Below are 17518 nucleotides of genomic sequence, written 5' to 3'. Positions count from 1 at the left end.
AGCACTGGTGGTTTCTCACAAGTCTCCCCAGTCCTCTACACTTCAAGAGCTGACTTAACTGCTCACTGTCATTCCTAATGACCACAAGTACATTTACTAAAGCTGTGTTCGAAAAATTTAAGCTGAAAGTTATAGAACAAACTATTTCAACATGTACTGGTTTCCTGGTATACCCAATCTGAACATTTTTAACTCAGTTTGGAACTGTTCACTTTTAAGCAGTTTTTCAGGCTGCACAAATCAGTACTGCTATGTCCTGTCCCCACTCTGGCAAAAAGCTGGAAAAAAAGGCTTGGTTTACAAAGCTGCTGAGTATTTATAGTCCTTATATAAGAGACACTCAGCACTTACGAAAACCAGAGTTACTTACACTTGGCACATGCAATGGTTCTTGATACTGAGACAGTTTACCAATAGATGGCAGGCCAAAAGATTTGTAGGGGTCCTAGAAAAAAAATTCAACATGAGAAAGTATTAAGCTTTTACAGATGTGGAGCAGATAATGTTTAAAAGCTTTAAGCATAAAAGAAACTGCTACTGGAATGACTCGCTTTTCTTGCTCAGAATTACTTGTGTCAAAGAACATTTCTTCATCCATCTGCCCCCACAACTCCAAATAAAGAAACGGAAGTATATCAAATCTCTCTCATTAGTTAAAATAAAAAAAGGAAAGAAGTATTCTGCACCCAATTACAATATACCAAAATAAAATATACAAAGATGACATTTTCATTAGCTACACTTGGAAGAAGGATGGAATAGTATTCAGGAGGCCAGGCTTGAAAAGAAAGTATAAGAAAAAAATTTCAGAGATAAAAAGGGCAGTTAGAATTTCAATTATCTTAAGAAGTCAAACAGATCTTTATGCCACTGGAAACCTCCTACATTAACGTACATAATGCAACACCACTACAAACTTAATAGGAAAACCAATAAATATATGGCCTACAGAATAACCTAATTCATGGCAAAGTAGTTGGATTCATTATTTAAAACTGTGAGGGGATTTAAGCTGAACAAAATAAGCCCAAGTATCAGTTACTCCAGGATAAAGCCTACTAAAACTCAGAATAGCTTCCATGCCAGTCACAGGGCAAATATTTATTCTTTATCAAAATACAGCTTGGAAATAGTAGAGCAATTTGGAGGTTATGCACATGTCATGAAGGAGGGGTGGGGCGGAAATCAACCTCAACTTAGATGGTCTAGGTAAGAAAATTCCCAACAGTTAAGCAAGGGAAAAAAATGTCTCAAGGTGCTGAATTTGTTTTGAAATGCAGCGTTATTTAAAATGTTCCTGAAACTAAATTAAGGAAGATAGGCATTCTTTTCCAGCCCCCATTCCCAAAGATGTTCAAGGCCAGACTGGATGGGGCTCTGAGCACCGTGGTCTAAAGGAAGGTGTCTCTGCCCATGGTAGGGGGTTTGGGACTAGATGATCTTCAAGGTCCCCTCCAACCCAAACCACTCTATCATTCAAATTTATGACTTTTTTTTTTTTTTCTCTACTTAAGAAATTTTCATTTTCGTGAATCAAAAGTGACAACAATGAAAGACATTACGTCAAAATGTCTTGAAGGTGTTTGAAAACGGAGTTTAAATATTCATAAGCGTCTTTAAGGTGAGATAGAAACTCATACCATAATTATTGTTTTGGAATGTGCTTTGAAAGTTTATCCTATAAACTATTGGTTCAGAAGATACGTAACTTGGCTTTTCAACAAACTTTTTAAATTAAAACAACAAAAAGTCTGTAAGACATGAAATTTCAACCGTCTTTTTAAGCCAAGAAGTTTCAACTACACATTTCAGAAACCTGCAAAGAGTAGTGAACTCTGAATAACTTCAGCATCATTAACTGCGAACCGAACATGCAGGCTTATTTCTAATTATATTTGCTTACCTCTCTCTTTCAGCATCTTTACTTTCAATTTTCAGGAAAAAACTATCTTGAAACACACACCATATTTTTAATTAAAAAATAAGAACTCGACAATTCTACAAAACCTCATGAATCATTCGTGTTACATGCTCTAAACCACGACTTTCATATGATATTCCTTGACTTCACCTTGGCATCTATCCACACCTGGGTATTATTACGCCACAATTCAACCACCTACCCCCTCCTCCCCATTACCACTCATTTACCTCAGCATAAACTCGACATTCAACCGCCCAGCCGTTGATGGGAATATCAGCCTGTTTGTGCCTGAGAGGGTAACCCTTAGCAACACGGATCATTTCTTGGACTAAGTCCAGGCCGGTAATGCATTCTGTGACGGGATGTTCAACCTGCAAGGTCAAGAACTGTCAGTCAGTAGGTAACAAAAAAACAACCAAAAAAAAAAGCACCTCTTTGTAAACAAACAGATAAACAAGAACTTTGACCAGCCAAAAAACAGAGAAAATATGTTTCTATTTTGATCTTTTTCCAAAAAAAAAAAAAAAAAAAAAATCTACTTAAACTCCAGCAACTGCTGTCTTTGCAGGGAAACCCCCCAAAAATAATTAGCAGATTACAATAACACAGAGCAGCATACAAAAGGAAAACTAGAGAGGTGACCTGGAAGAATTTGTAGGGTTTTTTTGTTTGGCTTTTTTCCCCACTTATTTTACAAATTCAAATGCCTCTGGTGACAATGAGTTCATTTTTCTTTGTTTGGAAGCTTTTCCTACTCAATACTGTTTTGAACAGACTCACACTGTAGCCATAACTATATTTTAACTGAAAATCTCGGAGTAGCTGATAATCAACGCATTCTGCTACACTTAACATGGCACATACAGGAGCCGCTACCAATTTTCCCCAGAACCGGCGTAGCCTATATCTCACCCATTCGCCTTCTTTCACTAACCTGTCCTGACAAGCAACCAGATTAGCGTAATCTTGCATCAGCGCAGTGTAGCAGAAATGAGCAGATGGATCCTTCAATTTTTTTCCCCCCCTCCAGACTTATCTGTTTAGTGCTTAGCATGCACAATAGCTGGGCTGGACCAGCAGAGCGGCTCTGCGCGCTCAGCAAATTGCCGCTAACGGCTTTGGAAGGCGCTGCCCTGGGAATTGTCGTCGCTCACGCGGGATGTGCGTACAAGCATGCACACATGGGCGGGCATATGCACACGCACACACGCTTCTGCCTTCAAATGGGCCGAGAAACGAGCACGATGATTAACTTTTAAAAGCCTTTAATTAGGTATAGGACAGTAAAAAGCAACCAAGGTGGCTCCTCTGATCACCACCACATCAATCAAGTAAAAGGTAAGCATGCTAAAAGGATGTTCTTCACACAGAAACTGCTATACCACCTTCCATATAGAAATCATGACAGAACTGCCAGTTTTGTTATAAAATGTTTGTGCTCCAAGGGGCAAAATACCTCAAGAAAATGCACTTTGCAACTGTTTATCATGAGATGTCATACTACGTACCTTTTCTGACATAGGAAAAGGTCACTGACCAAACCATTTGCCTTTCTTCCTTCAAGTACATAGTATTAAGGAAAACATTCAGTCATTATAACAACATTATGGCTTACCAGACCAAGTAGACACTTTGGTCTTTAAGAAAAAAAGCTTTGTAAAAATAAACAGATGGCATCCACAATTAGCCCTGTGTGTGCTGTGAATTTGTTTAGAGTTTCAACAATATTGAGATGTTATGACATAATTTTAATGACAAATCATCACTGAAACAAGCACCTATTTTTTGAAGGACAAAAGTGACATTGAATTGGGAATCCGATTATACAGTGTAAGGATGTACCTTTGGGATTCAGTCTTGATACTACCTAACACATGACACTCTCCAGCATGTCAAGCTTAATAACAGTATTTTGAGAATCTATGAAACATCTCATCCATCCTGCAGTGTTAAATTGAAGCAATTAATTTTCTAGTAAGACTTTGAGTTTCTATTAAAACTCCCTAAGTTTTAATAGAAGTTAGTTATCACACATTCCTATTTGTACAACAGAACTTATTTTCCTACTTTGGAATTCAAGTTTTAAAAGATTACCTTTGAGATGAGAACATGTTTGGAATTTTAACATTCCAGATAATTAAAATACGTTTTATTTTTCCAAAGACATTTGCATTATTTAGTTATACTGCCATTTTTCTTGGATAGCAATTGGCATTCCAGATTCAATAGTTTCATTGTTGTTTTCAGTTTTATTGTTGATGATCAAAACAAGATGGAATGTCTCTGAAAAGAAAAATATTTTTGTTGTTTGGTTCTTACGACTCATAAACATTTATTTAATCCATTCTTCAATACAGATCTTTGACTTGGTCAATATTTTCTTCTGTGTCTTCAAAATACTCCCTTTGTGTCTCCATACAAAACAGCATTCAGAAAATATGTATAGGAAAAAAATGTTGAAGGGGTTTTTTTGGGGGGGGGTAGAAGAAGTTGTCCTACTTTTTTTTAGAACTCTGCTTCAACTACTACTATGTAGTCATAACATAGACAATTCCAATGACAGCATTAATTTGGGGTACCAAATACATTTTAAATGTATTTTAATATTCATTAAGACCATCGGATGATGAAAATAAGATAGAAAACTTTCATCTCAAATTCTCTACAATGACTGTAACAGCCAATTGACTAAAGTAATTGTATCTGTTATAAAATTGCTCTTTAAAGCTAGACTTCAATCATTTCCATCTTCTCCACTTTCTACTTCAGGTGCCATCTTTATTCTGCCTGCCTGTTGTATTTTCTTCCATTCATTTTATGCTATAACTCTTGTCCATCAACAGCCTTTAACTTGCCTGTATATGGAGACTAAGTCAAGTCTACATTTTTGATGAGATGAATGCAAGTTTGTTCACAAATGGAGCTGAATCTTACTCAATTGATCAACTTCTTTAGCTTTAGGCCATACTCAGTTTTGCAGTTGACTGATCCAAGATTTTGCCAGTAAACCCCAGCCATTAAAGGGCCAGTGTGGGTATGGTTATACGATAGTGGCTACATTCACACATTATTGCTGTCTTCAACACAAAGGGCAAAAACAGACATCTGCAGCAAGCAACCATAACTATATCAAGGAAGCTGTACCTTCTTCTCAACAGGAAGGCAGAAAAAATTGATCAGCAAGAACTCTCAATTAATTAGCTGTCAAAAGTAATACCTTTACTAGCAGTTCCCTTAGTTATACCAAGTCTGTTCATAAACAGTCGATAACATGTCATCATTTCAATGCACTTAAGAACGATATATACCTCCTTTAAAAAGTCGTAAGTGTCTGTAAAATGCACTTATATTCCTGCTTTGAAGTCCACAAAGCTATACCTGCTATGACCAGTAACAGCTATACAGAGTAAAGGGAAAGTGCTTCCCCTTCATACTGGATCTATTGCACTTAAGACACATCACAGCAACCTGATTTGCCATGAGCACTGCAAGTGTTTTTGCTTCACTAACCTATTCCCATTTATACAGTAAGAGAATCTAGTGGTAAAGCCTGTCAGAAAATAATTACATCCCAGTTTACAGATGGTAAAGCATGTATGTAAGAGTTGGGGAACCTACCAACATCACAGGCCAGTTAGCATCCATCACCAGAACAGAATGGAAAGGGTCCTAATTCTCCTCCTGTTCTGTTGAGTGCCAGTGGTTTTAAAGCTTTACCACACTGGGGTTCATCCATAGCTACAAAAACAGTCATGCAGTTTTTATGGACAGTTGGAGCTAAGAGTTAAATTAGTGATGAGTGCTCCCCTTATATTCAGGGCAGTAATTCTGGGGCACATTTTTCTCAAGATTATCAGGGTACTCAGATCTAACAGCCAACACTTTTGGACACTCACAGACTGCTCTTGTCCCTGTGTGTATAAGGCATCAAGTTACTCACACACCAGTTGGAACATTCAAGCATGCCACATGAGCCAAGAAAATCTAAATTTCAGTAGACTTAAAACTACAGCCTATGTCACCCCTACTACTGTAAGTCCCTAGCTGGTGTCATATACCCCTTTACATTCAGATAAATAATCTCAAAACTAACTTTCAACACACACCTCAGTTTCCAGGAAATGTGATTCACCTGGAGTCCCACAGGATTTGCTGCTGCAGCCAAATCCAGTATCAACTGACCCAAACGCACCAACTTACAGATGCTACTCAAACCCCTGTATTTCAGTAAGCCTGGTTTCTATTTCGGAGAACTGAACAGCAACAGAGGTGCACACATGTTCTGCTCTTCAGGCATGCAAGCTTCCTGACTACTGTAAGCAGGAGCATGCTGGGGTCATATTTTTCTGCAAAATAGTTCACATGTACATGAGGTTTGGGAGCACACAGCAAAAGCAGCTTTTCATAAAGGCTACTGAAAAACAGACAATGGTTGGATTAAGGTACAGAATGAAAGGAAAGCAGGACTACATAATGGGCTACCTACAGACATTTTTTATAACAACACTTGCCATTTGTTTTCTGACTTATTAATATATAATTGAAGAACTGAAGGGAACCAGACTACAAAAATTTCCGTCAGCTAAGATGTTCAGGTAGACTTCTTTTATTGTTTCCCAATTAAGATGTAGAAATAAAAACTAAAGCACAGACATTTGGTACAAACTAATTTTTTAATCATACCATGTAACTTTGAAAAAGTATTTAATTTACTTCCTCATAGGAAGTTGTATTCCAATAATCATTGACACAGTTCTCAATTTTCTTTTGCAAGGACTTATTTTTACATTGTATGGAACAGACACATTTTATGCGGCCTATGAATCCTGAACCTTTTCTGTGTCTTAGACAAATAGCACACACTTTAGGTCAGTAAGTTAATTAGCTCACAATTTCAACACAATTTTTTCAACATCCTGCACTTCAAAAAAAATTCTTGAAATTCAGTAATTCTCCACTACATACCCATGAAAGAAAATAAAGAAACAAGTATCCACAAAGCCAATACTTTCTTTCCTGAAGACGTAATTCCTGCTTTTACTGTATTTAGCTGCAGTCTTAAAGCCTTCTCAGAACACTTCATTCAAGATGGCTCTGGTCACACTGCAGCTATTCTTCGGTTTTCTTTACATCAAATTCACCAAAGCAAAGAAACAAATGTACCCTTTGAAGAATGACCTTTTGTTTCTCTACTTATTAAGTAGTCTCCTCTTTTTCTACTTTTTTTAATAGTATTTTATGAGAGTTACATGGGAATGACGTCTCTGAGATATCACTCCATGCTTTGGCAGCACTGTTAATGGCATCTTTCAGATTCAATGACTTACACAAACAATGTTGTTCTCTTCTGTCAACAACAATTAGCAATGCTTTTCTGTAGTTCTTTTGGGAAGCCTGAAAAGCAGACAACCAGTAGATATATAATGGAAGTTGCATTAGGAGGCAAGAATGTGGCAAAAATTTGGTTAACTGTTGTCAGTTGACCCTCTTGTGTGAAGAAGTGTTGTTTGGCAGCAAAATCACCTTTTCTTTCGGTTCTAAAAATGACCGTGAACGGCTGGTATAAACTGTGTGCAGAACGGATTCTGGTGGGCTTAGCAGATTGGTAATGGGATAAGAGACCTTTCACCTTTAGGTCAGTAGTTCGAATTCAGCCCAGGTTAGCAGCAATTGAAAGTCTTTACCATCTGACACTGTTCATTAGACTATTTAAAATGACTGAAGCGAAATGTCGTCACAGTAAAACAAGATTCCAGTATTAAGAAATATGAAGAGTCTCAGCAAACAGCAGAAACAGTAGCTTGAGAATTTACTTTGAAATCCCACCACAGAAATCTACTCCTCTAACTCTCGACAGTCCCTTTCTCTACTTGCGTACTCCTGCCCACCTGTCACAAGCCATCCTCCAGGCAGCTACCCACAGCCAAGACAAGATCACCGCTTGCCATCCCACGGCTCTGCTATAGATACCAAAGTCACCACCTCTCTGTGGCTTTAGGTGGCAATCTGGACTCAGCTCACCACCTTGCTATTTGTATTTTGTTGTTAGTGTTACATATAGTGCAGCTGCAATGTTTTCCAGGACTAATATCCTTCACTAAGCAAACGTAGCAGGCGCCGACTCCTGATGAGCAACAGAATAGAAATAACTATTAGGAGGCTGTTAGAACCAGGAGTTTATAAGCAGCGGAGCTCCAAACCATCTGCAACAGGATTTCTACCTACTTTTAGACACTTTCCAACCACGCTTTGTATATTTTCATGGGTGGACAAACATGAAAAGGATGTCGCATGTGAAAATTCTTCCCAGGTTTTACACTAGTCACAGACAGTTTCGCATGAAGACAAAGTTCTGGAATATATAATTTTCCAAAGTTAAATCTGATGAAAATCCAGAAAGTGATAAACTTTAGTCTTAGCAATGGGTAATGTTCTATAAGTCTATGGAAGGTTACTTACCTTCATATTATGTCTTAGAATCAAGTTACTTTAAAAGAACTTAAAAACATTTACATAAAATACTCTTGTGACAACTGTAAACTAAAAACACAGATAAGCAAATCTCTCACAAACACATCAAATTATTCTACAAAATTAATTTTTATTTCCTAAAAGGTTGTGATAAAAATACTCAGACTGACACATCAAGAGAAAACCCACTGCTACTGAAATTACTATGTTTCTCAACTCCAGTCTACAAAAATTATCTTTTTAATTACATTAAACAAATTCAGTCACATTTTGAGGAGGAAAGGAGTACTCACATACTATTTAAATCTCACAACTCCTGATGGAGACAGAAGGCTGGTAACAGGCCTGAGACACAAACATACCAATTGTAATGAGCGTAAGTGCTCAATTCACAAACGCTCATTGGACATTTCTCAGTTTTTCTCCACCTAACAAGGGATGCTTCTCATTTCAAGGTACAAACACCTAGAATATGGGATATTTTCCCTTTGTTGTTACTAACTGATTCACACGTATGAAGCTTAGCTACACCACACACACATATTAACAGATATTTTTTAAGACCACAGACGTCCTTTATATAAAGTCCAAGAGAAACACCATCTATTGTTCCAGTGACCAAAAGAAGAAACTTTTCTGGTGAAAGCCAGCACTTCTGAAGTACCTTAGGAGATTTTTATGTAACTTGGAAGTCAGAAAAGCTATCAATCTAAGGGGTCAGAAACTTTGTATTTACTGCAAAGCTCTTGATAAGCTGTTTTGGACCATGATTAGGCTGATGACAACTAGGTTACAGAAAATACACCACACTATGAGCAGCTATGAAGAATCAGATATTCGACATCTGGTCTGCCTCAATTTTAACAGTGGTAAGTGCCTGAAAACCACTGCAAAAGTGCCCTAAATGACACTGCACAGAAGTTCTCTGGTAGCTGCTATGGGGGAACAACTCTACGTTCCCTTGTGGAAAGTAAGAATACTACGCTATTACCCAATCCTCAATCTTATGTCTCATACTTACCAGCTAGCCTCTGAAAGATGATACAAAAGCAGATATAACAAAAAGAACATTGCCAACAGCAAATAATAAGCCATTCTATCTGAATCACTTAGAGGCAGTAAAACATCTGTAACAAATTTGTGTAGCATACAAAAGACACAATGGAGCTGATTCACCAATTTTCCTTTGCTTCTCAATCTTGTATAGTATTGCAGCAACATTTAAAACAAAAAAAAATAAATAAAATATAAACTTCCTCCAAGGTGCTATTTACACTTCTTTTGCATAACTATACAACAGAAAAGGTATATTCCCAGAGAGCCCCCTAAAAAAAACCCAGCAAAGTAACAATACAACTCTGATTACTGCAAAACAATTTACAAGAAAGACTTAAAGGCATCCAAAAGATACACCAGAGGGAGGGAGGGGAGAAATTAACAGGCAAAATACTGGACACGGTCTAGTTTGCAAGTATATTCTGAAGCCTGTATCTAAAATAAAAATGTTCCAGTGATCTGATCAGAGATTGCTGAAATATTAAAACAGACAAAAAAACTGCATAATTTAGTAGAAATGTTCTGATGATTTGACCTGTAGCTGTGTCTAATGCACAAATATCTTAAGAGGAACATTTATAGATCACACAACCATCATTTTGGAAAGTTCTTCCAGTTGTGAGGTGTTCAGCAAGAACAAGGCAAGTAAATCTGTTAGTCACTAATCAGAGTTAGGAGATGCAAAAGGAAAAAAAAGACTGAAGCAATAACACAGGGACATCTGGAGACTATCCTGGCCCTGAAGTTAAAGCTGGACAAGCTTCAGTGGAGTTTCTAGGCTTGGCTCTTAATAGTGGGGAGCAAGTACAATACATTAGTTGCATAATTGTTAGCTGAACAGAAAGTAAATCTTGAGACTTGGGAGAAGTGAGAGATCAATCAGGTAAGCCTGGAGAAAAATCAGAGAATTACTACTCCAGACTCAAGCTGAAATGCTAATTAGAGACAATTCACAGTCAGGATAGAGGAAGTAGAGAATATCTAAACAAGTAGTCTAATTTAAGATTAGTAAATTTCTTTATAAGTTGCAAAGAATGAATTTGCTATTATAGGGGATTGTCAAACTGCTTAGGCTATATTTCAAAAGGAGACTAAAGTCCTTAAAGACATAATTGTGAAAGCTTTCTACCTGCCTACATGGAGACCTTAGAAATTTGGGACTACAAACATGTACCAGCAGGTATTGCAGGGGGAAGACACTGCAAAACAGCAAAGATAATGTCTTAAAAACAACCCACAAAAACGAGTCCAAGGTTATTCCCCCACAAATTCCATTTAGGAACTCATGGTCAAGACTACCACAGCAAGGAAATGGTTTTGAAGTTCTGGTGGGTTATGCAGAAAACCATACATTCATTTTCTTCTATGTAAACAAGAATGTGAATTCACTGAAGAAACACTGGCTCAAAAACTACTGATGGGGGGAAGTGTAAACAATGTGACCAAAGTGAGTGACTTCTTCATAGTATTTTCATGAACTATACATTGCCACCAATCACCACTCCCTCTAACTGAATCTAAGGTGGACCTGATAGTGCGTAACAAAGGCATGTGAAGTGACTGTCATGGCTAATTCCAAAACCACTGCTGTCCTGCAAGGCAAGAAAAAAATTTAACAGCAATCTTCCCCTGGCACAGATTTTAACACTCCCCAAATTCTCTTTAATTTCTTTACCCAAAGCATAAACTTAGATAAATCATAAATTTACCCAATTATTACATAAGGTCACACAAAGATGTCAGATTATGAGGATCTCTTTATGTTCTATCATTGCCCACGTGTACAAGCAGCACACAGGACACAACCCAAATGAAATATAGCTAAAACAGAATGGGAAGATTATAAAAACGGTGCTTGATTCCACATTTCAGTCTTTCTGGTGTTATTTAACAAAGTGGGAAATGGAGGATAAAGGCAACAGAACAGACTTGCTTACAAGTTGAACACTCTTCCGGTCTTCAAGAATGATCTCAGACTTCAAGTTACATACCTGCTTTCTTAGCTTATGACCAGAAATCCATCAAACAATCAAAAAAGTGGTAGAGGAGGTTTTCCATAACACATTGTTCATCTGTTCACTTGCAGTGTACATTAGAACAGCTTCTACTGACTACATGAATTGTCACAAAAATTGCGCCAGCATGCTTTTTACACAGTTGCATTCCAGTCACAATTTCAATCACATGCAGATTGCTAGTGTTTTATTGCTCATATACACATATCATTTCAATCACTCTCCTAGAGAAACTCAGCAAGTCATCATCAAAGTATAAAAAATAAGAAAGAAACTTCAGGGACCAGTAGGCTTCAGGAAAAGTCTCAGAGCACAGTGGCTAGCCACTTACCGTGAACCCACATTGGCACTTACCAGTGACCTTTTGCAAGGTCTTTAGGTCAAGTGTAACAAAGAGCAAAAGCTTTGAACATTTACTTGAGTGCTGTGCAAGGGCTTGCTGCTGCAAAGTCTCACATAGGCAGGCTTATGTGAGTAGATCTTTTCAGTGAGTAGATCTTTTAAGTACAGTGGGAAGTGCTCACATGCATCAAGATACTTATGTTTAAATCTTTGCAGGAGCAGACCCTTAAATATGGGAGAAGGTTATGGTCTGTTTATTTAAATAACACTTTTCAGAATCTGAAGAGTTGTTTTTCTTACCTGAAGTCTAGTATTCATTTCCAAAAAGTAGAAATTCTTACTGGAGTCCACAAGGAATTCTACGGTTCCAGCAGAGGAATACTTTACTGCTTTGGCAAGAGCTACTGCTTGTTCTCCCATTGCTCTTCGAGTTTCAGGGTCTAGAAAAGTGCTACAAAATAGAAACAATGACTTTTTTAGTTAAAAAACAATAATTATTCTATCATTTACTCTTCTGTTTAAACTATGGTCAAAAGAGAACAGCATGATGATTAAAGTTATGAAAATAAGTCAAGACTGTCAAATGTATGTCTTTATATTGCCCCTAAGTAGATACACTGCATGCTTTACAATTACTGCTAATGTACAGGAATTTCAGGACAAATAACCATATTCTCTAAAAAATAAAATAACAGAACACAACACTCTTAGAACAATGAGATCTAAAATAATGCAAATTAAATGAAAATAGATATACAAACCAATGCAATCTTAGAAGACATTTATTATCCACATTGCATTCTTTTCCACAAATCTTGGACACACTTAAGGGCACAAAAAGAGCAGCTCAGCTACCACCTTGGGAGCCACTGTGAACACTGCCCAAATGCCATGTCCCTCATTCTAGGAGGGCACCCCACAACTTCCACTGGGCCACTGAATCAAAAGACTCTGGAAATATTTCTGGAAGTAACACATTTTGCTTGTTAGTCTCATCTGTACCATAAATTCAAATTTAGATTAACCTATGCAGGTAAATTAGATATGTAGATATAGATTTTTTTTTTTCCCCTGTGGTATTCCACCAAAGCCTTGAAACCAGTTGGCCCCTCAACCTGATACACTGATTTTTTTAATGAAGCTATTGTAGCTATTCATCTTACTGGATTCATCTTACATAAGCTTGTAAATACACTTGCTATTTATATTTGTTTTGACTAACATTAGACACATTACTCAGCTATCATTTAAAGGGAATAGAGAGTCACTTCTACCTTACCTCTAAGTTATTCCTTCAAAGTAAACCACCAAGTGTTACATATTTCTTGAGACAGCTTCAACAGTGGGCCCTGACTCTGCAAAGGAGCCCTCACCTGTCTAAAGTGGCCTCAAAGCCAGTGAAGCTTCATCTGGAGCCCCAGACTGCACTCAGACAGAAGCCAGTGCCAGGTCAGGACTTATCTTTCAGCAATTACTGTGGTGTTTTTCACTGAGATCTGAACTCACAGAAGAGCTAGAGACTTCTGCCACAACAAACCATATCTGACATGACACCGGAAGTGAGCAAACATCTAGGCAAAGTAGGAGACAGTGGAATCCTTCTCTTTACTGGAAAAGTGCTACTTCACACTTTTAGTGTGAGTAGTCCTCACAGGATTACTCTTGTCCTTCCAGTGCCCATACAGGCAGATTCTGACAGGCCATAAGGCAAGCTTTTTCAGAGTTTAGGAAATATTTTTTTTCTTGGGAAACAATGGGACCAACAGAAAAAGGAAGTCAAGTCTCATTCAAGAAAGCTGTATGAGATCCTACATCAGATGAAACGGAAGACCCAAAGACAAAAAACTGCATCATACCTATAAGAATACACACTGATGAATGTAAAATAGTTTCATAATATTTCTTATTTTGATTTGGTAAGAGGATAATACATTACCTGAAATCAACATTCTATAATTCAGTGTGGAGTTTCTGCAGGGCTTTGATTATGAAAGGTCAATGAGTGGCTTATGAAGAACAAAACATTCTCAATATCAGCTTCATACTATATTTCTAGAATAACCATTATTATTCTCATACAGATGAAAGACAGTTACTCCCCTTCATTACAGTGGTGTCTTACCTACACTTGTTAAATGTAAGTCTGAGATCTCACTGTTCACCTCCTGCTGTAGCCAGAGAATGGAACACAGGTGTCACATTGCTAAACTTGATCTCTGCCACACAGTTAAGCTTTACTCTCTGAAACGACTGGATCATCCCTACCATTGGCTAGGTTAATTAACCAAAGTTTTCATATTCCCCTCTACTGCTTTACCTTTCAACTACATTGTTTCTCCCTTTTTTAACCATGCACCTTTTATAACCAAGATAACTCTTCTCCAGTCTAATTAGACATCACTTGAAAGCACAGCATTTTAAACCTGATTTCAAATCTTTCTCTCACATACACCTGTTTTTCTTTAGACTGAACAGCTCCTAAGGCAGCACAAAGGCTAACATAAAAAAAATTCACAAAATAAAACCATCAAAAAGAAAAAATAAATCAGACGTGACAACTCATTCATAAGACCTTCATGAAGTTATTGTAAAGTTAATAGAAGGGAATACAATCAGTTTGTCACTTTGTTTCTACAGCCAGGGACATGGGCAAGATGTTACCTCTCCACCACTAGCTCATCAAACAAGGCTTCCCAAAATACCCTTATCACTTTCACTCACAGACAAAGATGAGATTTTGAAAAATGCAAACAGTTCGGACAAAAAATAAATTATCAGTAACACTTACCCTTCCTCTGAAGATTCCACCACACTGGGAGAGTGAAACTCAGTTTTCTAAACGTTGAGGTCAGCTTTCCCACTCCAAGCATATTGTTTGTTTAAAAAAATTACTTACCTACCCAAAACATTATCCTTTGAGATATTCGTTATATACTACCAGACCATGGGCATAAATAGGCTAAAGGATTTGAGTACACAGTTCTGCCCTCACATCTAAATGGTGCTCACTAATGAAGCACATACACAGTCACAAACAGAACAGGCTCACATTTCTCTTAACCCAAAATCTTTCAAGGATTTCTACACAGTGAGAGGAAATGTAGTGTCTGCCACACATATATGCATAACAACTCTAAGAAGAACCTAGAGATAGAGTCTAATTCAATAATGCATCTTTCTGTTAAGTTCCTGCCTGTATACATTCATTCAAATTGTCAGTGCCTCTGAACATATGACCATTCCTTCACATAAGTGGTGAGGCAAATTTGAAGTGCTTTAAGAAGCTTCTAAACGTTCAGAAATTGTTAGATAGGACCCATGTGCTCACAAAAGTAAAGTTTTAGAGCACTCCTCTGAGTTACTACTCCAATAATTGAATAGGACTTCAGTTAATACTCTTCTGCATTCAATTTTGATTAATCCTAAAGGATCCATGGATTTTCTGATAAACTTATAGGCCTTGTTTCTCCACATGGAAAACAATCTTTTATTAATCACTCCAGCAACAGGAAAATACAACCACACCTTTGTATTTTTTTCTTGACAAAGTACAGTTTCTTATGGCAACTGTCCGTGAAAATGAGCAGAGAAGACCTTGGGCAGTTGAGGAACAAAAACTCAACTAAGGAACAACATTAAAACTATTCAACACCACTCATCTCTTTAAATGGCAGCCTCTGTGGAATGATAAGATAAAGCACATCCAAAAATGTGAAAGTAGAAGCAGATGAAATTATGGTACATCACTAGAAGCTTTGTGCATCACTAACTTTGCCGAGCACAAACTAAAAAACTAGTGACGATTGGATGTCTTATTGTCTGTGCTTCCCAAAAGAGGACAACCCACCATGTGAAAAGGGTAGAAGTAAAGTTTTTGGTCTCCTATTTGAATCTGGGGGATTGACCATCATGAACACCAGGGGTCCCTTGAATATTGTGACCTCATTAGTGCGTGAGCTGAAGGGATTTCTCTCGGCAAAACACAGCATTTTTTGTTTGTTTTTAACAAAAGATTAAACTTCCCTAGTAAAGCTGGAGACACAAATACAAAATGATCCGTAAGTTCAGCAGCTGCAGATTTTGCTTTAAGAAAATCATAGGTTACTCTCCAAGCCAAAAGGCCCTCAATCTCTTAAATTAGACACTAAGGAAAATGTCATCATAATAGAGTAAATCAAAAAAGGCATGAGAAGAGGCCAAAGTCAAAAGCCCTAAAAAAACCACAAACAAACCAACCCAACACTTTAGCCCATAACACCCCTATCTCCCAGGCTTCATGAAAGAAAATAAAAAGGTTAGTCCTATGCCAGAGTTCTTAATATCAGCTACCATTTAAAACAGGAGAAAAGAGGACAGTCTCCTTCCTTCATCCAGCCGTACAAGAAGAGGTGTGTCCAGGATTCCTTAAGCAATCAAACTAAAACAGCATTCACAGGAAGGGTTAACTTGAAGCTTTAGGGTCTCTCTGGTGTCTCACAGAAGTTAGTGCCCTGCTTATCTGCAAGTCTTGTAACCCTCTGAAAATTAATGGATTTTGCAGCCAAGTGCACGTGGCTGTAAGGCATGTAATGCTTCCAAAGCTGCCAGTAGAAACCTGGCAGTCTAAAACATTCAACAACAAAAAGGAAGAAAAGTTTTCACGCCAAATTTTGGAAGCTATTGACTTGCTCACACTCTTGTAGGGTTATAGGAGGGGATGAGAAAACTTACTGGCAACTCCAACAGAGAAGCCCAAGAAAGTTAAAAGGCTGGTATTTCTGATGAAAGACAACACTCTGATCACAGCTGGCTGGTGAAAGAAAGACGTATCATGCCACTTGAATTGACCACAGGCATGGAGAAGGAGCAGGCAGGAATAACAGGCATTGGTTTACACATACTCATGAGGCAGAAGATACTCCTCTTTTAAGTGCTTAGGTACACATACAGACACATGTGCATTATATTAGGGCCTGAAGTATTCACTTTCCACAAAAACACAGTAAGATCTTTAGGCATAAGGAGCATAAGGCTTTCAAGAAATCCACAAGCACTAGCAGGAAGCATTTATAAGTGGACTTGTATCTTTAAACTTTGTTCTTTTATTTAAAATATAGCCCAAACAGCAGCAGTCCTGCAATTATGATTCAACATTAACTAATGAGGCACCTCAAAAGAAATGTCATTTGGGTGATGTGTTTTTCCTCACATCCCAAACTGCTGCATCACATAGTTCTGTGCTATAAAAAAACACAGCAAACCCGTCCCAGCTGGTGAACATATTACACAGGTAATTCCCACAGGCAGTGATATACCTGGGTCTGCCTTCCTGAAATCAGAATTTCTTGCTGCCCTTTTTATAAATATATTCTCTGATGATTGCTATGCAACACAAAACACGGCAAGAACATATCTTGCACAGCAGCAACCACATTATTATATTTCAGCTCCACATTAAACCAGTAAGATTAAAATAATTTTGTACTTTTGAGTTACTAGACACCTAGATCTCCAGCCCACTACCATGAATGGGTACTAGAAGTGCTGCAGAGTATTTTGTATTTCATATTCCAATTCAAATGGACAGTATTATGTGGCCTTTACACAATTACTCTAACAGCCCAATACCTGTACCTGTGGTAAAATTCATACTTATTTCATATTTTACTTGACTTTTATATTCAAAAGTGAGTATCAAAGAAAAATCTCATATATAAACAAAGCCATTATC

The 17518-nt window shown here is 37.6% G+C and overlaps 1 protein-coding gene across 1 annotated transcript in view; it reads right to left on the bottom strand.

Moving 5' to 3' along the window:
- Window positions 1-17518, bottom strand: part of PCCA (propionyl-CoA carboxylase subunit alpha) — a 264586-nt gene that overhangs the window by 155150 nt on the left and 91918 nt on the right. Inside the window, 3 exon segments of the mRNA XM_040054654.2 lie at window positions 371-445; window positions 2152-2295; window positions 12109-12259. Of these exon segments, the coding sequence (XP_039910588.2) occupies window positions 371-445; window positions 2152-2295; window positions 12109-12259 (370 nt within the window).

This window comes from Hirundo rustica, chromosome 2, assembly GCF_015227805.2.
Source record: "Hirundo rustica isolate bHirRus1 chromosome 2, bHirRus1.pri.v3, whole genome shotgun sequence".
Taxonomy (NCBI): Eukaryota; Metazoa; Chordata; class Aves; order Passeriformes; family Hirundinidae; genus Hirundo; species Hirundo rustica.
This window is presented reverse-complemented; position numbering and strand designations above follow the sequence as displayed.